Genomic DNA, 25,124 nt, shown 5'->3' on the forward strand with positions numbered 1-25,124 from the left:
TATCAAGTATGAGACTGCATTATTAAAACCTCAAATAAAAAAGTTAAAAAAAAAAAGTTAAAAAACTATACACATTGTTACATCATTGTACATTATTGTCGTCGTCGTCGATCTCGTTGATATAGAATATAGATTGTAGGTGAAGGATTAGTGCAGCTGTCACCATTGCATTCCAAGCAAGCTGCAGTGCAGTTTAATCCACTTTTCCTGCACCCACAAGATGCTCCACATCCTGTTTTGCATGAGCTTGGTGCTTCTTTTTCACAAAAGAAGCACCTAGTTTTCCAATCAAAATCAATTGAAGTAGCTGTTCGAAGCTTTTTTTCAGGTGGAGAGCATGCAGATGTGGTGTTCTTTTTTTTTAATTAAGAATCAATGCATCCTTTATTAATATATTTTTGTCTGCATACCGAATGCACGTAGACAAAGTCGCGAGTATTTATATACTGAGAAAGTCCATCCCCTCTTTTCGCAGATGCAGCTTTTAATGATGATATGCCTCTAGTGACTTTTATAATATCTCCTAGTTCAGAGCTTAATTCAGAACTAGATCCGATTTTATCACAAATGAGCTTCATCATTGCTTGTACATCAATACTGGATGGTTCACCCATTGCGACACGTGGCTGCAACAACAAATATTAGTAATATTAATAACTAACTTTTACATAATTAATGATTTATAATTTATATTATTAAATTCTACTATTTTATTCTAACTTTTAACATCGATTTATTACAAAATATTTATAACTGTTTTCAAAAGCATGTAATATAAATGAAAAACAAATACTTACAATTTATGCCACTATTTTCAAAGTTTTTAAAACTCAGTAATGTTCAGTAATGAACTTTTATCACACTCACTGCACAATAATATAAACATTAATTTTTAATAAACAAAAATCTGAAATAAATATTTTTCGGAACGAAAACAACAGCTACGTATTAAGTCTAGCAAGTTATAACGTCGTGTACTATCCTGTGAGGGCCCGCCATGAACAATACCGAACAGCTGCTGTTATCCCCTCTATTCTCCAACCCGACCTACATTGGTATATCTGCAGTCCTTAAAGATCCAAGATCAAGTTTTCAAGTTTGTAATAGTTGTTCTTTTTAAAATATGACTTTTGACTAATATAAATCAATGAAAACTCCAAAAAATTAATAATTGTTTATAATAATTTTTAAAAAATTGAGAGCGCGAAAAAAATTTTTTTTAACATTTTTCTATATACTATTAAAAACATATTTTCAAGGTTTATATTAAGATTCATTGACTGGCCCTGGATTCCGAGGTATAAACCTTACGGCGCTCCACTATCTCAAAAACTGTCACGGTTATCCTGATAGTAGGATCTTTTTACCCAAACCGTGTACAAAAATAATAAAATATTAAGTAATAGCACATAAATCGTTTAAAATTATAGTATGGGTAGATAGTTTACTTATGTATCTATTTGTAATCTTCTTCTTATATATAAAAATGAATCGCAAAATGTGTTGGTAAGCGCATAACTCGAGAACGGGTGGACCGATTTCGATAATTCTTTTTTTATTATATTCCTTGAAGTACGAGGATGGTTTTTATGTAGAGAAAACGTAAATATGTACCACGGGCGAAGCCGGGGCAGACCGCTAGTTATTGATACTTTTCAAAAGGAAGTACATTAAATTGCATTAGTTGTATACATGATTGTAGCAACAAATTCAAAGAAAGATACGTATCGAATAACATCGATATTTCACTTATCGATTATTTTAATAATCGATTTTGCTTGTTTTACGCGCGTTCCTTCCGCAATTTTATCATTACGTAGAATCGTGTTTTAAACAATATAATTTTATCTGCATTGCATCACTAGTTTAAAAACCAGATGGCTAAATAAAGAGCGTGTGTGCCGAGCACAAGTGTCAGAACTGAAACTTCTTTGGCAAGATTTATGATAGCGAAATCGTCGCCTTACTCCATGACGTGACGGTATTGCGCGACCTTCGCGACTTCAATAATCTAACAAAATATGATACTTATAATAATTATTAACTATAAGGGCGCTTGTGCACTACAAGGAATTTTACTGTCCGGCATTCCGATTTTTTACGGTCCGGTATGGCACGCCATTAATCTAAATGCTAGCTTGTCCACTATACGTAATTTTACTGTCCGACATTTCACTTTTCCCTATTCCGGATGGTTTTTTGTGTCTACGAGTCGCTGTACATATAATTGTTTTCGAATGCCCACTTGCTTGGATTTTACTCTTTTTACAGCATATGCCAATTGAAAGCAAGCTCTTGTTTTACTTCTTTTTAGCTGGCAATGTGATTTGAAAAGTCGGTATTGTTATTTTTATATACATTGACCTATAATTATTATCTAAGTAAGTGTTGGTAAGTTAAAGTTCAAGTGGGAATAGCTTTAGCTCCTCGTCACCGATTAAAATAAATAAGTGAAACACGCATTTTAACGGAACTTTACTTTTTATAGAATAATATATCTTACGAAGTAATATAATATTTCATCTTCTATATTTTTTACTCGTTTCTTGTAAAATGCAAAAAAAATATGATAGCATTCTACCGCCAAACTTCCTTGAACTGTACCGCACTGATCCGAGTAAAGACGGACAGGTGCACAAGCCAATTCATCGGATTTTTCATGCCAAACCGGACCGTAAAAAATCGGAATGCCGGACAGTAAAATTCCTTGTAGTGTACAAGCGCCCTAATGGCATACTTCGCAGTCGATAAAAGCGGTCGAAATTAAGATATTCCACCGTGACATGTGTACGAAAATCGATAACATTTTAAGGACACAGGTTGGTGATATTCCGTTAAACGAAAGAGAGGAAAAATACGACTCAGAAAGGGAGAGAAAGAAAGGGCGATATTTCTTAAGAAATTTCACTTCTAAAAATACTTCTGAAATGTACGGTGCTTCTTAGAGCGGGGGCACACGATGCGTTGCGGCGGCGGTGCGGCGCCGGAGCGGTGTCGCTGCGTCGTCTTACATAGAAATATCTGTGGCATGTCACACGATGCGCTCCGGCGCCGCACCGGCCTTGTAACCACCAAGACGAGGCGGGGAGGGGTGAATGCAGTGCGACGTCGGAACGGCACCGCTCAGTTGTTTTGCATCACAAGGAAGGACACGCTGTGCAACGCTGCTACGACGCCGCTGCGACAGAACAACGTTACGGCGCCGCACCACTCGTGTGCCCACTGACACGGTGAAATCTTTGCGGTGCGGCGCCGCAACGCATCGTGTGCCCGCGCCCTTATTTAGCTTTATTTTGTTTACGTTATTCTATCACGTATTATGATAATGAATTAGGGAACTATTTAAACTAGCTACATTTACTTTACAGTACAAATACGATAACGTAATCGAGAAAATCTAAATACTAATATGTATTTTGAACTACATGCCTATCATCCAAATAAGAATATTGAGAACACATCCTTTATATTTTAAATAGCAGAATATAAAATATCAATCCACTTCCAAATAATAATAGCTATTTAAAAAAAAATGATTTTATAAGATAAACTCATGAAATTATTGTATTGTCACCGATCCTTGTAAGCATGAATGTCATGTCTTGTAAGAAATCTGTTAAAAGTGAGTCAAAATCGAGTCTAAAGGAGTAGTTTACATACAAACTTACAAAAACACAGGTTAAGGTAGTATATAGATATAGAAGGTAATAATAGCGTGTTAAACGGGTAGAAATTCAATTCAACATTAATTCTAGAATTTTCCAGAAGCAATTTCCGGTGACAGCGCGGCGCCCTTTCACCAATGATACCACTTATCATAGCGATTGAAAATCAATTACCGGTTCACCCAAAATATGGTTTAAAACAAATACTTTAATTTAAAAATATGCAAAACCAAATTACTCGGACGTACTTACATAAAAATGTACCGTAAGGTTAACAGTGTCTGGGCAACGGTGCCTGGATAGAAAAAAACCGCACACAAAACTGGTTTAAATGCACGCAGAGGACATGTCAGTTTTCTGAGTAATTATTATGTATGTGATACAAGAACAAGGAATGGCTGACCCCTAGAACTTAGAAGTGTTTGAGTAAATCATATTTGCAGTTTTAAGAGAAATTGTCAGCGACCAATAGGCAGTAAGGACCATAATAATCATAATATAAACAAGACAACACCGTATCACTATGCAATTTAAATATACATTTGTGTTCAGTCATGTTTTCATAGCAGCAAAAAAATATATAGGGAATTGTCGATGACAATGTGATCAGTAAAAAAATACTCAAACAAAAAAGTAAGTATAAAAATTTAAATTACTGGCGCAAAATGAAGCCCATGAAATCAGTAAAAATATGCACCATTACAGTAATATTAATATATCAGAGAAAAGATTTCACAGTAACATTTTCATTATTCATTAATGATTTTACAGGAAAAATCACAAAATAATACACAACAGCTAAACAAATAAAAGTGAAACAAATCGTTTAGTTAGAGACACAATACATTTAATTTATATCCGTGAAAATTATGTTTTCATTTAAACTACACGAACGTGCTGTATTCGGCATGAATCATCAATCACATGGTACAAAAACATAGTATAATGTTTTATACGTAGGTAAATTTTAATTATGTGTCAAATATAACTACGCCTTTTCGTGGGATTTTAGGGCGCTTGTGCACTACAAGGAATTTTACTGTCCGGCATTCCGATTTTTTACGGTCCGGTGTGGCATGAAAAAACCGATGAATTGCTTGTGCACCTGTCCGTCTTTTCTCGGATCAGTGCGGTACAGTTCAAGGAAGTATGGCGGTATAATGCTATCATAAATGATTGTTTTCGCATTTTACAAGAAACGAGTAAAAATATAGAAGGTGAAATATTATATTACTTCGTTATACATAATAAAAAGTAAAGTTCCGTAAGAGATTTAAAATGCGTGTTTCACTTATTTATTTTAATCGGTGACGAGGAGCTAAATCTATTCCCACTTGAACTTTAACTTACCAACACTTACTTAGATAATAATTATAGGTCAATGCTTGGTCAATGTATATAAAATAACAATACCGACTTCTCAAATCTCATTGCCAGCTAAAAGAAAGTAAAACAAGAGCTTGCTTTCAATTGGCATATGCAATAAAAAGAGTAAAATCCAAGCAAGTGGGCACTCGAAAACAATTATACCTACAGCGACTCGTAAACTCAAAAAACCATCCGGAATAGGGAAAAGTAAAATGTCGGACAGTAAAATTACGTATAGTGCACAAGCTAGTATTTAGATTAATTGCGTGCCATACCGGACCGTAAAAAATCGGAATGCCGGACCGTAAAATTCCTTGTAGTGGACAAACGCCCTTAGGCTTTAGAAATGGGCCATAAATAGCGTGAAAAAAAAAAGACGTGTGGCACTCGGGGACTGCCGCGGTAAAGCTTTTGCATGCTATGCCTTCAAGCCACACCTCCGAATCCGTCGGAGTGGGGAGCGTGAGGTTTTTTCGTTACGGAATTTCTCGATTCGGTCCCCGCGCTCAAGGCCCGCGATAGAAGCTATGCAATAGCTTAAAAAGACGTGTGGCACTCGGGGACTGCCGCGGTAAAGCTATTGCATGCTATGCCTTCAAGCCACACCTCCGCGCCCGTCGGAGTGGGGAGCGTGAGGTTTTTCGTTACGCAATTTCTGGATTCGGTCCCCGCGCTCAAGGTCCGCGATAGAAGCTATGCAATAGCTTAAAAACTTTGTTATATTGCAGTGTTAAAGTAACTGTTCTGTCAAAATAGTGTGGAATAAAAAACTGTTTTTTTTTATCTAGTGTTTAATAATTAGGATTATTTTCAAACTAGGTTTAAGGGGTTTAGTTTTTACATGAAAGAGAAGTTAAGAGTCATTATAAACGTTTATACTTTATAAAATAATGAAATGGCTTAATTTTACGATACCATAAATAAAAATAGGTCTTTTTATTCCTATCGATGATTGAATAGATAACTAAATAATAAAGAAATTAACTTTTAGAATTTACAATGTAATGAAACATTTTCATTCAAGCTCAGTTAATTAAGATAAATTCTAAATATTTAATTTGATTGACGAATAAACAAACTTTTCTTATGATTTTCATTTAGCAACCTAAACGTAGATAGTTTTTTATGTTGCGCTCATTAAACCATATTAGATCACGGTCGCGTAGGTAGGAATATTTTTGCTACATTTTCCATAACTTTGAATAATTTATGCGACAGAATAACTTTGGATTCATATAAATCTTGGAATAAACAAACTAATTCTTTACTGCCTTTTATTAGTTTTTCTACGTGTACTCCTTTCCTATATATCTATTTATTCTGAAGGGACCAATCATATGAAGAGGCAACCTATGCAATTCGAAGACAACGTCGAATTTACTCATATAGAAATTCATCAAAAGGGCAATTTTCTGCACCTATCATTTCTACCCCCTTACAAAACACTGCATTCTCAATATCATTGGTGTCAGACGATTCTACGTCTTAATTCGTTCACCTAACGTCTATAATCGTGTACATACCTAACAGAAGCAGTATCAGCGGATTCTGGAACTGCTCTATATACTTCTTCCAGAGCGGATCCTGTTCTTTCACCTGGAACTCGTTCGCGCCCACGAAGTTCATGCGATCGTTCGCCTCGCGCCATGTTAGACCGCGCCTGACGTCCACTTGTAGGCGTTCAGCCACCTGCACAGAAGATTTTTTTTTTCAAAACTCAAACTCAAACATTTATTTATTCAATTAGACTTCTTCTAGAAGCACTTTTGAAACGTCATTAAGTACATATTTTTAACATTTACCACCTATTCGGAAAGCAGTATCTACGGAGAAGAATCGGCAAGAAACTCCATAGTTGCTCTTTTTAATCATGTCAGATTTACAATTTTACAAATTACATATGTTATATCATAATATATTATCATAATATGCCAAAGAACTGTCCTGTGGTTTTTACGCGACAACCCTCCATGGGTTTTTATCTTCCATATATTCCTTAATACTGTAATAGGCTCTCTGGACAAGTACATTTTTTATATAAGTTTTAAATTTAGAACTACTACACTCTTTAATATTATGAGGAATTCTGTTGTAAAAGCGTATACCTTGGTTACCTTGATTATTTAGGTATTGTTGTAATATAAGGATATGGAAGTGTTTTAGAGAAGGATATGTAAGCCAGTATGTCCTGTGGGGGTAAGGGGAAGATGCATTATGCATACATGTTTCACTGATTGATTTTCTTTTTAGGGATAAATACTAAATAGGTGATCAGCCTTCTGTGTCTTGCTAGACCGTTTTACGCTCATGCCTTAACCTCTGTACCAAGGAGTCCAGTCTTAGAGAAGGACGAAAGACGAAGGACGTCTTTACATAAAATAGTATTTTAATTTCAAAGAATTGTTGCTTTACTTTTTACCAGATATGACGCGAAATTCTTACATTGTAACTATCTTTTCGTTTCGACATTTCTCATACTTTCCTTTCTCCTTAAAAATGCCGCTATCTCGAGTATAGAATATCAATAGAAATAAAAACTAGAAATAATAAATCTTGCGTATATGTCAAGATCGATGACCTCAAGAATCGAGATGGCAATTTTAAGTACTCCATTACATTAACGGTTGTTCTCGTGTTAAATAGTTTGATAGAAGTTAACTAAGCAATTGCGTTTTAATACGTGATCAAGGCTAACAATTAATATTTATTGAAACATAACAACTCTATGATCAAAATTTGGTTTGGTTAGTTTTTAGTGAAATATCGAGATTTTGTGACAGCAGTACCAGGCCTGGCCACTACCTGGCAGCAACCTAAAGTTTTTTTTTTTAATATAAAGCTAGATACTATTGGCTTTTTTCACAATATAAATAAAAACAGACAATGCGTGTTTTTTACTCAATTTAAAACAGAAGTCAATATACGTGACGCACGTGTCTAATGCAAGGTCACGGTCAATGTTCTCAGTATTTACTATTTACCAACATAAAGCATTATGTATTCATATTATTTATTATGGAGAAATAGTCAATAGAGTATATGATAAGCAAAGGACACATGTTTTGTAAGTAATTTAGAATATGTGAAATGTATAACGATTGCCTACTCCTGTTAGAGTATCTGAGTACCTAATCAAAAGGTTAAGGTTGAAGTAAAAGATTAAAAATTACGAACAATTGGCCGTTAATATTTTCTAGTTCAGTTTATATTTACTAAAGCAAACATCAGCTTTTTGTACGAATACCGTCAAGTGCTGTTTTACATTTTCCTTTGAACTTTCAAAATGCCAAATTCAGAAACATTGAAAGGAGCAGCATTTTACCACCAGTATTATAAACGCAATACTATATCTACACTAATATTATAACGCTGAAAGATTTTTCTGTTTTTTTGGTGGAATGCCACTATCTCAGGAACTACTAGTTCGTATAAAAAATTTATTTTGTGTTCCACAGTGATCTAGAAAGGAGATAACATAACACTACGGCCAACAAAAGTCGCTCAAGATACGCAAATAAACGCGAGTGAAACAGTGGGGCACAGCAAGTCTTTTATGTACATCAACAAAATACACAACGCTTTTTAAAACAGTTATTTTCCACGGTAATTCCTAATTGAATTTTGCTCCAATAAATAACAAAGTAAGCCACCTCCTCCGTCGTACAACAAAATTACACTCGTTATAGAAGAATTCTTTTAGAAAATTAGTTTTCTTGTCCCCTGAACAAGTTTCTATTTTTGTAGTATTAAATATAAAAACGAAGGCACATGTTGTCCTTTCATTCTCGAGATGGTTTTCTAGCTGGTTGGTTAGGTAGCAATAAATTGAGTTAAAAAACTGATATTGTGTACAGCCTTTACATCGATATTTTGAAGGTCATTTTTTATACACAGATAAAAATAAATCTAATAATAACCTGATATTATAATTAAACCTAATTCAATGTTCAATGAGTAAGCAAGTATCCTTAATTAATCTCATTTATTTATTATTTATTACTAGCTGTTCCCCGCGTTTTCACCCGCATTACTCCGCTCCTGTTGGTATTAGCGTGATGATATATAGCGCCTTCCTCGATAAATGGGCTATCTAACACTGAAATAATTTTTCAAATCGGACCAGTAGTTTCTGAGATTAGCGCGTTCAAACAAACAAACAAACTCTTCAGCTTTACAATATTAGTAAAGATTAATCCTGGTACATGAAAAACTTAACAAGGGTCTTTAACTTCAAATGATAATTTGAATCTTACTAATGTCTTCATCCTGCATGACTACAGGTAAAGATAAACAATATTTTTATTATATTCTATTACTACATATACATATTACATAGAACCTCGTCCAGTTAAAGTAAGTGTACCTAACATTACAAATTTTTTATTTGAGCACGTTAATTTATAAACTGCCCGAAACTCAAATAAACGCCCTTTCATTATAACTTATTAACATTGAACCTGAAGTTCCACTGACCCTCCATCTGCTCATAAAACTCCACAACCCGTTTTAAATATCAAGCATAGTAATAATAACGATATCGATTTTGCCAACTACGTGTTCACGGTAAATCATTTATTCTACGACATTGTAGCGTCAAGTTCCACTAGATCGAGGGAGATATAATTATAGAATATAAAAATCAATATGTAGTGAGATTGCGCGTTATGTACGACGAAATACATCACGATGTCTGTATATTTCTATAGGTAGTCTAATAACTAGTCAAGTCAAGTATGTCTAGACAACATTAGATGAAAATGAATTGTACAATATGTATGATATTAGGCGATTTTAATAATGGTTCATTGGTTTGGAAGGATATATTTTCGAAAAAGAAAGTTGACATAGGTAATAACTAATCATTTTATGCTGTTTCCTTATTCTCAATCGTGCTTTCGTATCAAGTTTTCCAAATCAAAGTATATTTCAATTTCAAAAGATTTAAAATTTTGAATAAGTAATAAATGTTTACAGGCATGGAATTTATGCTTTTATAATTGCTATTTGCTACCGTAGAAGCGTTTTCCCAGACAGAGCGGATATACATATTGTATTTCTGTCCATATAAGGGTACAAAGAAACAGGACCTACTACAAAAATTTAATAGATTGTTTCTGTTATTATTGATCAACTGTTGCTCAACATATGAATATTTGCCATCAATACGATAATAAGTTGACCATCCCTAATACGTCTTTGGCTCATCGTCAAATTACTAATTTCTCGATTCTTCTCTCACCATAATCTATGACCCACCTCCTCCCATCCCAGTATGGAGCTCTCGACAGCGCTGATCCACATGTCTCCTGCACCAGGACCCACGTCGTTCAGGCCACGCCTGCCCCCGCCACCTTCAGGGCTCGAATGCTGGAACAATACAATTTGTATTAAAAATTGTTGCACTAAAGATATAAACAATTAATATTAGATAATTATTTTAGGTACTAAAGATGTTTTCATTAACTTGGCAGTGTCTAATATCCATCTTCTCACTTGTTGATTACAACAGAGACTGATTTTGGAATTATTTGATCACATAATCGAAAAGAAGTACCTAAGAAGATCGTCACCGTCATTTAGATTGAATCTAGAATCTGTTTAACACCATAAGTCCAGATAGAAGATAGATCTTCTTTGAATAAGCCAAACAAAATCTGCTAGCGCTTAGAAAGTTTAGCAAAACATAAGCGTAATAAGATCACTAACAGATTTAAGCGCTTGCTATCCTACAAGACCTCCTAAGATTTAATTAACTAAAACTATTTAGAACACAAATGACGCACCTCCTGACACAGAATTTAAATTTTAAACACAGATAACTAAATACTTATGCTTCACATGACAATGTTATTACCGACTAGCAAACCGGGCGAACTCCGTTTCGCCACCAGAGACACCTTTTCTTTGCTATAAACCTCACGGAGCCCGAGACCTTTCCAACGAATGCAAAACCGTGGAAATCGGTTCATGCGTTCTGGAGTTATAGCGTCAGGAAGGATAACCCGACTTATTTTTATATAGTAGATTACGTTTTTTTTTAATATAAGTTATTTCTATTTACTAATAGACGTAATATCGTACCTTAGAATGTGAAGCGATAAGATGCAATCAGTATAATGAATAATATAAATCAGATCGTGTTATTTTTATCTTATTAAACGACATTGATGCTAATAAACCTGAAAGCAAAGTATTCAATACTAGGTATTGTTCCCTTTGTAACTATTTCAATGTTTTTGCGACGTCTACTTTTTTCTCTGGTTTTTTCCTATTGTTGTAGCTTATTTGTTATTTTTTCGTATTCATTAAAATGGAAATAAATTATTCAAAATAAACATTTAATAGTCGTTTAAGAACGTAAAAAAACATCTTTGTAATAAAATTGGAACCGGTTTCTATAATTGCTATCTGCTGTAGAAGTAGTTATTGATAGAAAATATTGCCGCCAATAGATAAAAATATGTATCTTCAAATAAATGTTAATTACATAATTATAGTTTTATTATCGTATGGAAATTAACCTGCTCAATATTAATAAAAATTAAAAGCCTTACAAAAATAACACGAATACAAAGTCAAATTAAATCGTCTTTTTTATTAGAATAAATTGAGTTAAAATCGCAAGTCTTGTCTTACCTTTAATTTATCTATCACTTAAGCAAATTATACATAATAGATTTATCAAGTAAATATTATACTTTTTCTCGAGAAAATTTACGCAATTGGAAAAACCACTCGGTTTATGGATTTAAAAACAACTCAACACGAAGAAAATTTTATAGAATTTTTTATACCTACTCTATTTAGAGAGAAACTATACACAATACGAATTTATGGAAATATCCTTACGTAATAAATATGTAATATATTACATATTATATAGTCTATATACATATCTTCTTATATATAAAAATGAATCGCAAAATGTTTTGGTAAGCGCATAACTCGAGAACGGCTGAACCGATTTCGATAATTCTTTTTTTATTATATTCCTGGAAGTACGAGGATGGTTCTTATGTAGAGAAAACGTAAACATGTACCACGGGCGAAGCCGGGGCGGACCGCTAGTATTATATGTAATAAGAACAGTCAGCAACTAAAATCGAAATTCCAAACATAGGTAGGTACATGATGACGAATTCGGAAAAATAACCTGCGTTTTTTTGGGAATGTCGTTTCAACACTATTTTAAGATTTGATCAAAAATGACTGAACAAATTCGGCTGGAATTTGATAAATAAAAAAAGTTGTTGTCAGGAATAATTTATAATATTAAGGCTACTTTTGGTATCACACTTATCTATCAACTGGAGAAAGGCATAAAATCATTAAAATTCATCATTAAAGGCTTCCAATTTCAATACATATACATAAAAAACACATTCAACGATTTCAAATATCCATTTCATTATTTTATGAATTCCTAATTAATGCCTACTATTAATAACTAGCTGTGCTCCGCGGTTTCACCTGCATTGCTCCGCTCCTGTTGGTGACATAGGGACATAGGGACAGGGAAAGCGACTTTGTTTTATACTATGTAGTGATGATACATGCGAAAGTTTGTGAGTGTGTATATGTAAGGGTGTTTGTTACTCTTTCACGCAAATATACTACTGAACTGTATAAGTACAATGAAATTTGCCACGAACATAGATGGTAACATGGATTAAAACATAGGATATTTTTTATTCCGGAAATCCCACAGGATCGGGAACTATGCGGGTTTTCTTTGATAACGCGGGCGAAGTCGCAGGCGAAAAGCTATTGTAATTGTGTATATTTATTATAGTGAACGAATTTCACACGTGAAATGTTAATCAGACGCGAGTGAAACCGCGGGATTTTACACCTAATACTACCTACTTCGGTAAAGCAAAATCTTGCCGACAACGATTTTATGAATAAACAAATCAAACATTCGCGAATAATAGCGAATTTAATGTCACGCACTTTTTGCAGCATTATTGAATTTAAAATCAACACTTGCTTATTAATTGATTTATGGGTAATTGAGTTAGATTATCGATTACGTGGAATCCTACTAATATTATAAATGCGAAAGTTTGTGAGGATGTGTGTGTGTGTGTGTTTGTTACTCTTTCACGCAAATACTACTGAACCGATTACAATGAAATTTAGCACACATATAGAGGGTAACTTGGATTAACACATAGGATAGGTTTTATCCCGGAAATCCCACGGGAACGGGAACTATGCGGGTTTTCCTTTGAAAATGCGGGCGAAGCCGCGGGCGGAAATCTAGTAAGATAAATTGAATATGTAAATAACGCGTAAAATCGTAATTTTTAATAAATAGCCTTTAATAAATAACCTAGTGGCTGTGCTGCTTTTTTCCGCGGATGAACCCACGGGCAAAAGCAAGTATTTCTATAGATTATGTGTTATACTGGTACAAAAGCTACATTGATTTCAAGTATTGTCAAAATGCGTTCAGTGGTTTTCCCATGAAAGAAAAACAATCATCCGCACAAACAACAATTATATTAAAAGGTAATAAGAAACAAGATAAGATTATTAAAACAGATCTGAAATAAATACAACAGTAGAAGCAGCAAGTAATAAGAAAATATTAGAGAAAATATTTCAATCCTTACAAAGATTTTCTGTTTAAAAAACAAATAAAATAACCCAAAGATTGCTTATTTCAACATAAATTTGTAGCTCTTATTTAGTCTTTAATAAAGAGCATTGTCAGCGGTGATGAAAACTCGTTGAAAGTTAATTTATATGGCTGCTTTGTAATTGAGAGCTTCATTTCTACATTGCCTATTGTTCATAGCTTATGTAAAAAGCTACAGCAGATTCTCATTTTAAAATCTTTCTTTGTTTATCGCACATTAATCTGTCTTTGTTTGTCGCCTTGATCAGCTCAAATTTCCAATTTCTATTTTAAACTGAAATGACTCTGTAGTCATTTATAGTCAGTCATTAGTAGTCAGGCAATGTTGTTTAGCTTGTCATAGAGTAAATAAATATGTTTATTCTGCTCTATTTCTCTTTGGTTTTCTTTATACTTTAAAAAAAATTGAGTAGAGTTCACACTCCTCCTTGCTAAAATGTTTTCCTATTTTTATCTATTAATAATTACAGTATGATTCAAACTTAATGGCGGCTCGCAACATCATACAATCTGATGCACAGAAAACAATTTTAGGTATTAGCAGGACTTAAGGGACCCGCACCAATCTTCTGAACCGCCATTAAGTTTGAATTGAACTGTAGTGGTGGTAGTAATTAATTCATCTATTCTCTATCACATCTATATTTATACATACTTATAGTTTCCAGTTTCAACCATTGTTATAAAATATAAAAAGCTCTGGTTAAATATTTTTTAAACCAGTTGGCTAGATTATAAAATTTCTGTTTTACTGTTATTGCACAAAATCTCCTCCAAAACAACTGAACTGATTATGATGTTTTTTTTATACCAGATGTAAATTATATATTTCTTATGGAATTAACATTATAAAACAAATCAGTACTATAATAATTAATAATATTCTTTTATTCATAATCAAAACATTTTTATTTTTATTTAGTACATAATATATTGATTAATAAATAATATCTAGAATAGCATGAATGAATTATGAGGTGATTGTAAAAAGAACCAATTAAAATACATCCTATTGAAAAACTATTTTAAAATTTATTGTTTACCTAACAGTTAGGTATTATAATATTCTAAATATAGTTTAACAGCAATCAATAGTTTTATTACAAGGTACATAAAATAAAGATTGAGCTGCACTTATGTTATTTTAGTAATTTAATGTACAATTCCTTCACTTATCTTCACAAATATTTCCTCAATTTGTTCATTATTTAAATTTTTAAGTCATACAATGCAGGTAGAAAGCAAAAGCATTCTAGACTTAATAATTAATGATTTTTACGGTAAAAAGAAAGTAAGTACGTACAGTGAAAGTACAAAGTATAAACTGTGATCTCACTATAAATATATACGCGCGCCCTATATACACCTGTATGGTTTTTCATTTACGAAAAAGCCTGGAACACGACCTAGTATGATCTAGAATTCAGCCTGCAATTAAAAAAATTAGGTCGCTCTCTCGTAATAAAAATATTTTAAAGCCTCCGTCTAGACAGCTTCTACTACACATCTGTTTAATGAGCTATTTTGAACTATCCCAGAAACCCCCAAGTAATGACTACGCAAATCAATAACATCTGAGCGGTACACAAACAAAATCAATAATTGTAACAAGTGCAGTTGCTTACCAAACTCGCTGTATCCTGGCTGTCTAGAGAGTACTTATCGCTCTCCTTCCCTCGATGGTCTGAGAAATTCTCATATTTACGAGTGGGGCTGCTTTTCATCTTCGCAAAATGTTCAAAAGCTTTAAGCCACAAAAGACATTTTCACATAGAAAACGCAACACTGAACACCGAGATTCACAAAGCCACTGACGCACGAGAATGCCGGAATGTCGACCGTCGGAACATGACTTGACAGTTGACAGATCAGTCAACTTGACTTTGACACAGAAATGCACTCAGGTCACAACATTCATCGCAAAAGTCTCAGCAAAATTAAAATATTTTCCAACACATGGAAATAACTCAAAAATAAAACAAATTATTTATATGGCACTAAGTAATAAATGCATTTTTTTTTAGTTACCATACCTACTTGGAGTCTAAGGAATTTATTTGATAGTACTCTAAAATATTTAATAACTTCTAAGAATGTATATTTCTCAACTAAAATATAACCTAAATAAACTTAAACTTTAATTATTGTTTAATTATAATATAAAGTAGTTAATTTATAATATACTCACGTTTATATTGTTTGTTGCATTTTGTGGTTCTGTGTCCCTTATCGGGATTTGTACGTAGTCCTGAATACTTTCATTTTTATTTCGACGAAACATTTGGACATAATTTTGCCACAAGCACACGTATTAACACTTTGTAATTTGAAACTTGATTAATTATCATTTAAATCCATTTTCCGCAACAAACACAAACGCACTGCCACATTCTAATCGACTGTTTTATAAAATAAACAGTCGATTTTTAACGTAATAAAAACTTTTCATGATGCAAACGTCACTGGTTCTCGTTTACACTACTAACGTTATCATTATACTATCGAGTTGTCTTTAAATTATCAGAATTCAACTAACGTTATACTGATATGTGATGGTTTCATAAGTTTGTATTAGTTATGTAATTTTAATCTGAGATTTATTTCTCTTATCAAACGCACACGCATAACTTTGGGCACGTTTTATAAAAAAGACCGGATACTAATTATTATTTATTAGTATAGGTACAATTAGTACAAATGTTGTTAATGCGTGGTTTTAATTAAAACATAATATTTTGATAGTGTTAAATATAGTATAACTACCGGGTTTTTGTAATTACTATTTAAACCGCTTATCAAATTATTTTGAACAATAATTTGCCGGGTAATAGAATAGATGATTATATATTAATTTAGAGACATCACTTTTACGTACCTAGGTGGGTATATTACTTGCTCTGTGGTATGGATCGATATGCTTGAATAGACCGTACTTTTTAATTTTCATTGATCAAGGAGAAGGGGGTCGATGCAATGATTTCTTAAATTCCAATTTCGTATATATTTACACTGATATTATAAAGCTAAAGAGTTTGTTTGTTTGAACGCGCTAATCTCGGGAACTACTGGTCCGATTTGAAAAATTATTTTGGTGTTAGATAGCCCATTCATCTATCTAGATCATTAAATCATCAATAATATGCTATATAATATCATCTCGCTAAGACCACAGAATAATAATTAGTAACTAGCTATTGACCAACAGGAGCGGAGCACAGCTTACCTAATTAAAATAAAATTTATTCAGTTCTTGAAATGTGATAGTAGGTAATAAAAAAACAATAAGCACTTTATTATTCTTATAAACTAGCTGACTTGCATTACTCGTCCGCATCAGAATCTAGTTTTATTTAAATATTATTTTTACACATACAAAAATTAATTCAAAGTAACTAGTATTGCTAGTATGGCATATTGACTATTCATAATAATATTCTAACATGATTCTAACATGACCTTTCCGCAAAGGAGTCTCTATTATTATTAGTAGGCATGGACGTATAAAAAAAGACGGACGCCGTATTACGAACAAACAACGTGAAGCCACCATAGTAAGCTAGCGATCGTGTAAAGACAATAAACACGCACACACTCTCACCATAGTAAGCTAGTCGGCCGCCATTACGTCGTGAACTACCGACTGATTAACTGCGTCACTGTTTCACAAAAAATATTTAAAATGCCGTCTTGCGTGGTTAAATGGTGTCGCAATAGTACAATTTTAAATAACAAAACACGAGGGATTACATTCCACAGGGAAGCAAGTTATTTCTTTTATGTTTTAATGCCAAAATTATTACGGCAAAATTTATAGAAAAAAATACAGCCGCCATTGTCAACAGGACAGCTGTTGCCATGGCAACATGGCACACACACATGGATGTTTCGCCGCCATTACTAGGCTTCACTCAATGTTTAGGCGCGGGTCAAACACAAGCGGCGCGGGCGCGGGCGTGCCATAAGCGCACCTCTTGAATAAATTTTGTATGAAAGAATTTTGGACAGGCGTCGAGACGGCACGCCACGGTTGTGCCAAGGTTGCGCCTTTCCAAAATTATTTCATACAAAATGCCAATAGCGCACCCGATGGACGCCGGCAGCGCGCCCGCGGCGCGCCGCGCCGCTTGTATATGTCCCGCGCCTTAGGCGATATACCGTCCGTCTTTTTTTATACGTCCATGTTAGTAGGTATCTATTCACTTGTTTCCTCATTTTTCCCAACTCGAGATTGCTCATTTTGAAAATGTTCGAACCGGCCGCGGCAGTTACATAAATAATAATACTTAAACACGTTATTAACTTTTTAATTGCTATTGTTGTAATTATTAAATTACTAACTGCGCTCCGCGGTTTCACCCGCGTGGCTCCGCTTCTGAGATTAGCGCGTTCAAACAAACAAACTCTTCAGCAATCAGCTTTATAATAGTGTAGATTATCTATATATAGAATACATAAGCTTGAAGCTAGGTAACTATAGGTTATTTCTTTAAATTAAAGTCAATTGAAATATATTTTTCGAATCGCTAGGTTATTAAGAAAAATGCATAATTATAAACGAGTTGGCAATACTAGGGTTTTCTTCATATAAATATATTAGGAGCCTGCAATAAAGTGCGATATTTCAGGCTAGGTACTCCGTCCGCGCTATTTTCGTAAAAAGGTTCAAATTATTTGCTTCAATAATATGTAAGTACACTTTAAAATAGATCGTAGTAATATTATGTAGAAAATAAAACAAACCAAAATATAATCTAACATGATTTATTTAAATATCTTCATTTTACAATAGTTTACGCCTTCAACGCGTCCTGTACTCCGAAGCCAGGCCCAGTCGGTTCTTCAGTTAAGGATGTGAGTCCTCCAAGAGGTTCTGATGCGAATCTACCGCTCCTGTATGAATAAATGAATCATTAATTTTAATTTTAGTGTGCATAATATATCAACGTTATAATATATGAAATCCGCCTAGGCAATGTATTATTTATGAGATTATAAAATTTTAACGTTTTATTTTTGATTAGTTATAATCTGTCCTAAACAATCCGTTTAATTGTGAATGTAAAGACATTCACAATTATGTGAATGTAAAGACAAACAAACCAAATATAAGCTTCTTGATTTAAATATTCAAGCGGCGGAACGCATCTAGCGCGCTGATTGGCCAAATGTTATGTGGTATTGCTGAACCGACCAATCAGGGACATTTCACAATATTACAGCTAATCATAATCAGACAAATTATTAAGTAATAACAAACGAAAAACAATATGTTAAACAGTTTACAGTTCACAATTTTCCGACAGTTTATAATCTCGCGAGTTATATAAAATAATTTATAAGCTAACGGTACTTATAATCTTACATTGAAATATAATTTCTAGAGTCGCCTGGAAATGTGTGAAATATGTAAATTATAATAGGCTCAATTCCTACATTGCAATGACCGTATACATAGGTTTTAAAGTAAAAAAAGGCTAGCGAAGACCAAAGCGACGTTAAGTCCTTGATAAGATTTTTAATACAAAGTAAAAATCTTATACTAAACAGTGAAAAACCTGATGATTACCTCGGTCCAGGTTTTGGTTTTTCATCCTTTTTCAGTTTTTCGATAATTTCTTTAGTATCGTCGATTGAGAGATCCTCCTGTAAATAGAACATTGTGTTACTAGCTTTCCACCTGCAGCTTCGCCCGCGAAGTCTTAGAAAAACCCGCATAGTTCCCGTTCCCGTGGGATTTCTGGGATAAAACCTATCCTATTGCCCGGGGTAAAAAGTAGCCTATGTCCTTTCTCGGGTATCAAAATATCTCTATACCAAATTTTATGCAAATTGGTTCAGTAGTTAAGGCGTGATTGAGTAACAGACAGACAGACAGAGTTCCTTTCGCATTTATAATATTAGTATGGATTATTTGAATTTGATAATTTTATTTTAATTTTAATTTGATAATATAATTTTTATAGCACACTAGATTTCCGCCCGCGGCTTCGCCCGCGTTTTCAAAGGAAAACCCGCATAGTTCCCGTTCCCGTGGGATTTCCGGGATAAAACCTATCCTATGTGTTAATCCAAGTTACCCTCTATATGTGTGCTTTTCATTGTAATCGGTTCAGTAGTTTTTACGTGAAAGAGTAACAAACATCCATACATCCATACAAACTTTCCCATTTATAATATTAATAGGATTTACAAATGTCTACAATATCATTATAGTTTTGTTGTTAAATTTTCATAACTATTAAGTTGAAGTATATACTTAGCAAGTTTAATTGACAATAATAAATAAATATACTTACATAGTAATCATCATTGATTTGTACCATTGGAGCATTCACACATGCTCCTAAGCACTCCACCTGAAATAAGAGTTGAGTGTTTTCTATTTAGCCATATTGTAATGCATTTAAAATGAGATTTATTTATTTATATTAAAATCAACATGTACAACAGTCATAAATAGAGCGATTTTCATTTTTTTACCACCAACATTAAAATTATCAACTAGTCCATTGAAAAGTTGCATTTGGGGTTGCGTTTTTTAGAGGACGCAATTTTATTTTTTTGATGTGTATTGGGGGTCAGTGTGAAGCTATCACCAAGTTTGTGGGGTCGCCACCCTTGTCCCACGGCCGCCATGTCTTGAAAATAGCGGTTGAAATGGTTTTTACGATATATTTCTTATACTATTTATCTGATAATAAAACAATGTTAACATTATTTGTTGCAAATTAAATTCTCTACAACTTAGGTTAAGTTACTTTTTGTCGTAGAACAATAAACAAAAAAGTTATAAGCGAAAATGTTCTGAAATTAGAGATGTTTATATTTTTCAATAAAACTTTTTTTTATAAGTTGTGTTTTTTTTATAAGTTTTATATATGTAGGTATAATTTTTATAATTTTTATATATAAGTTTTATAAGTTTTATAAGAGTGATTCAAGAGGAAGGTTTTAGTATATAATTTATTATATTTTAGACAAAGTAGGCGAAGCCGCGGGCAGTAAGCTAGTAAAAAATAATCTAACTTTGTAGTTTACCATCAACCTATTTCTTCTCTATCCTACACTAGCTGCGCCCCACGGTTTCACCCGCCTGTCTCCGCTCCTGTTGGTCTTAGCATTATGATATATAGCCTATAACCTTCCTCGATAAATGGGCTATCTAACACCACAAACAAACTCTTCAGCTTTATAATATTAGTATAGAATATAGATATAGTGTACAAACCTCAGACAGTGAGAACTTTCCGCAAGGGCTGTTTCCACCAACCTCGCAGCCTGTAGCTTCTTTAATTGCATTTAAAACAGCATCAGAACCCCTCAACCAGCAGGGAGTGGTAGTACAGACTTGCACATGGTACTTGCCGATTGGCCTCCTTGAAATTATCGAAAAAATGTGCATAAATTACGTGTCTTTTTTGTTCTTGAGTTTTAAACTTATATTTACACAAACTCATATTGAAGTTTCAATTATAAAATGCAAAAATTCCAAAATGATTATTAAATATTGTTTCATATAAGTGTACATAGTTCTATGTTAAATTTTGTAGGAATAGAAACAGCAACGAGCCTGTATTTATTGGCCATATTAAAAACACAGGTTATATTATGTTCAGATTAAGCAGTTCTTCTAGCACTCATAAGCATTTCTAATAAACGAAGTTATATTTTAGTGTAAATAAAGAGAATATGGGTTTTACTTTACCTGATAAACATTGTATAGAAGGTAGCGACTTCATACACTCTCATGCGAGGTAGGTTCAGTATTTCAGCAACCTTGTGCATAGCAGATATAGGTAGCCAACCACCATTTTGACGTTGAGCCAAATCCAATAGAGGAATCATCGCACCACGCTTGTGGCCTTCAGGGTAAATTGCTAAGAGAGCATCAATTCGCTGAAAAATATAACCAACAAAATAATTATAACAACAAAGTTTTTTTTTTATTTTGTTGCGGCAAAATTATTTTTATTTATCTATGGTATTAAATTAAAAAGCAATTACCTACTGTTTTCTATTTTAAAATTGGAAGGAAATAAGAATTCTGTGAACATTCTAAATACAAACTACAAATGTCAAAATCACCTGTTTGTTTTCCGATGTGAATTCGAATGGAATATTAGGGTTGTCCTCGGGGGTATCTCTGTGCACGAACAAGCTATCATGTTGAAGGGTAGATGATGTCTGCAGAGCTCTGGAGGACACTCTCCACTACAACAAAACAAGTATTGAAGATATGAACTGTCACACTATTATTATGTAATACACTTAGTTGGATGAACTTTATGGTAATTTTTCTACACGTACCAAGTTGCTAACTCCAGACCTTAGGCTGGACAACATGATTATAGTATAATTTAATTTATTATTGCGAAACCCTGTCCGCGAACAAACCTACTCGATTTTGGTTCGTTCAAAAATCGAAAACAAGATGTACAATGTTGACATTTGACGTAATGGTGTTCGTTCAGAAATTAAGGTTACAGATAAACGTAGGAACGTTATATTTAAACAAAACAGATTATCTATTTCTCAACTTATTCAATTTTTATGTATAGATAAATAAAAATTATAAGATAAGTAACATAATCTTGTTAACATTGCTTTCTTCTTCATTTGTAATTTCTAAATATCTTATTGTGTGCCTGTAACCATGTAAGAGCAAACTTCACCACGGGGACATTCTAATAGCTGTTTATAGTAGGTATCGAATTAATAAAGTGTGTAGTATAATGAAAATGTTTCTAAAGTCGTTAATTTAATTTTAAAGTTGATAATCAAAATATACGAAATTTAATGTCTATAGTTAACTTAATCATAACAAGACAATTCCAAAGCAGTATAGCTCACTGGTAAGAATTAAATCATACAATATTTTGCATGAACTAATATATAATTTTAGCCGTAAACAAAGCACATTAATTAGGCAGCAGTCGTATATTTTAGGTCTTACAAAGTAGGTAGAAATGAATTGTAATTACAACGGTTTATAGCCAGTTTGTGTATCAATAATCCATTCCCACGGTATCAACGTATTATGTACACAGTTACTGTATTAGCACAACAACACGCATGCGAGCACGTGCCGAAAAATCTAGTTTTACAAACATCTCGTTATCAAGCATCCTTCGTATTCCAAAGCCTAAATTACACTGTACAATAAAAAAAATTATTCGCCATTTTTTTCACATCAGCAGAGATAATAAATATACCTAATATACCTACGGTAAACTTAAGTTTAAACTTAAGTATTGTTCTTATTTTTATTTAGTGTGTTTTGGAAATAAATGTAGGTACCTAGGTATCTTTATTTTTAATTATTACAATACGTTGTCGCAACGCCTATTCTGATTATTTTCTTATCAAAGGCACCTAGGTTCCGTTATTTAATTTCGTTGATCGGATCTGCGTAACCGATTTTTTTGGCGATTGGTGATTTGTACAGACAGCAACGGAAAAGGAAAGGCAATTGATTCACAATAGGAAATGTAGGTACTTTAAGAGATTGAAAGCATTGAAAGCGTATTGAAAGTCTTAATAGTGTCTTATTAGAAGGTCCGTATTTATTGCAGGTTAGTGGAGTAGTAAAAATTAATATCAAACAAAAAACAAACTCCTTGTTTTAGTTGTCTTTTTTTATTGAATTGAATTTCAAAACTAGTAAAAGTAGAGTAATAAGAATTTTTATCGTTTATCTAAAGATTATTAATAATTAAGGAACGTTTACTGACTTATGTTGCTGACGGTACCATAATATTTTAATTACTATAATAGCGACTAGCTGTATATAAAAGCCTTGGTTTAATTCTTATAAGAATCATCTATACTAATCTATACTTCTATACTAATATTATTCCGTCAGTCCTCGGATCACAGACACAATAGAAAATCTATTGTGTCTCGGCCCGATCGGGCCGCTCGGTGGTCAATGGGTTAAAAAGGTTTCCTAGGTTTGTAATAATGTTTGTATGTATGTATGGTTTTCACGCTAAACTACTGGACCGATTTCAATGAAATTAAGCACACATATAGAGGGTAACTTGGATTAACACATAGGCTAGGTTTTATCCCAGAAATCCCACGGGAACGGGAGATACGCAGGTTTTTTTTTGAAAACGTGGGCGAAGCCGTGGGCGGAAAGCTAGTATTGTATAATATTTAATCCGGATGTACAGGGCACACCCTCAATATATATATTATTAATCATAGTTCAATACAATGTGATCTACTGAAAACTAAAAAAAAACTCAAAATCCATATCCCAATAGATCAAGTTCTTATATTTTGGACGTGATAATCAAATCTATGACGAAATATTTAATAAAACTAACCGTTTTCCCCGCCATTTTTTTTTATTGTTCTTCTTTATCAGAATGTCCTCAATCATCTTAAATAGAAACATAATTTGTCGGCCAGAAGTAACTAGAGCATAACCCACAACATGTAGCTTTGCGGCACACGTGCTACCGTTTTTGATGTAGCTATAATAATTATAAACAAATTTGGAGTATGGTGAATAAATGGTGAGCAATAGAGTGACTTTTATTTTTGCAAATTATTCCATGATTTTTTGTATTTCGGGAATGAGCGGACTGAACAGGTATTTGGTACCTATTAATTAGGTTAGGTTAGGTATTAGATATACTGGTACTAATTAAATTTTTCTATTGTTTTTCCTATAATAGGCACTCGCCCTCACAATTTATTTTCTTGGTTGAGTTTAATATATAATTTCCACAATAGGTGAAATATTAAAATATTTTCGAATTGAATTCAGAGCAATAAAGACACATGAATGGTGACCAAACGGGGGTGAAAAATCAAAATTTTGTTTTATTTAACTCAGCAGGCCAGTTTCGTCATACAATACTGAATGCCCTATTGAATAGGTCTTCACTTCTATCTATAGTTATGAGTCTTAAAATTCAGCAAGGCACCTATAGAACCGGTGAACTCGCTCGTTAGCCCTCAACCATACACGAATCCTTTCAGTGCCAATTATTTCAACTCGATAAATACTAAGTTCGGCCGCCATTTCTAAAACTGCAGTCGTATGCGGCCGTTTCCATAACAACATCGTTGTTTTGCCGATCCCCCATTCGCTTTTTTTAACTTTTTCGCGGAACCGCCGTACTGTGTACGCGAAAATACCTTTTATGAGCACGGAGTTAGCGTCTATGTGCACCGCCATTAAGACCTCACGACAATATGTTATTTTTTTAAAAAGAATTCGCTGGTGCTTCGATTCCAGAAGCACGAGCTTTATGGGAAGCCATTGGTATGGATGTTATGGTTTTACGATTTTTTTGTTACTCCCTGGTTTGTATTTTGGTATTCATAATTTTGAAATTTGAATGAATTATTTGTCCCTATGGAAATTATTATGTTATAAAACTATATAGTATATTCATACAACAAATGCAACATTTAATATAAGAAATAAGAAT

General features: G+C 33.4%; 2 protein-coding genes across 2 annotated transcripts in view; both read right to left on the reverse strand.

The window, feature by feature from the left end:
- Nucleotides 1-15,554, reverse strand: part of SPoCk (secretory pathway calcium atpase) — a 38,822-nt gene extending 23,268 nt beyond the window's left edge. The window contains exons 1-3 of the mRNA XM_090108261.1: nucleotides 15,303-15,554; nucleotides 10,290-10,400; nucleotides 6,557-6,722 (exon numbers count right to left, since the gene is read on the reverse strand). Of these exons, the coding sequence (XP_089964387.1) occupies nucleotides 6,557-6,722; nucleotides 10,290-10,400; nucleotides 15,303-15,401 (376 nt within the window). The 5' untranslated portion in view covers nucleotides 15,402-15,554. The remainder of the gene's footprint in view (nucleotides 1-6,556; nucleotides 6,723-10,289; nucleotides 10,401-15,302) is intronic.
- Nucleotides 15,555-18,422: 2,868 nt separating this feature from the next.
- On the reverse strand, nucleotides 18,423-22,137 carry ND-24 (NADH dehydrogenase ubiquinone). Its single transcript, XM_090107791.1, has 7 exons — nucleotides 21,985-22,137; nucleotides 21,763-21,888; nucleotides 21,383-21,573; nucleotides 20,906-21,053; nucleotides 19,974-20,033; nucleotides 19,244-19,320; nucleotides 18,423-18,567 (listed from the first exon to the last, which is right to left on the reverse strand). Exons 1-7 carry the CDS (start codon nucleotides 22,018-22,020, stop codon nucleotides 18,468-18,470), a joined length of 738 nt encoding a protein of 245 aa, XP_089963917.1. The 5' UTR covers nucleotides 22,021-22,137; the 3' UTR covers nucleotides 18,423-18,467.
- Between the last annotated feature and the right edge of the window lie 2,987 nt (nucleotides 22,138-25,124).

Source organism: Colias eurytheme, chromosome 12 (genome assembly GCF_061535395.1).
Source record: "Colias eurytheme isolate Ceu_HAF_F1 chromosome 12, ilColEury1 Martin Lab GWU primary, whole genome shotgun sequence".
In the NCBI taxonomy this organism is placed as follows: Eukaryota; Metazoa; Arthropoda; class Insecta; order Lepidoptera; family Pieridae; genus Colias; species Colias eurytheme.

Coding starts and splice junctions, on each gene's coding strand:
- ND-24 (XM_090107791.1), bottom strand. CDS start 22,020: ATGTTGTCCAGCCTAAGGTCTGGAGTTAGCAACTTG. Junction 19,321..19,973: donor AAATCAATGATGATTACTAT/GTAAGTATATTT, acceptor TTCTATTTACAG/GAGGATCTCTCAATCGACGA. Junction 18,568..19,243: donor AAACCAAAACCTGGACCGAG/GTAATCATCAGG, acceptor TTATTCATACAG/GAGCGGTAGATTCGCATCAG.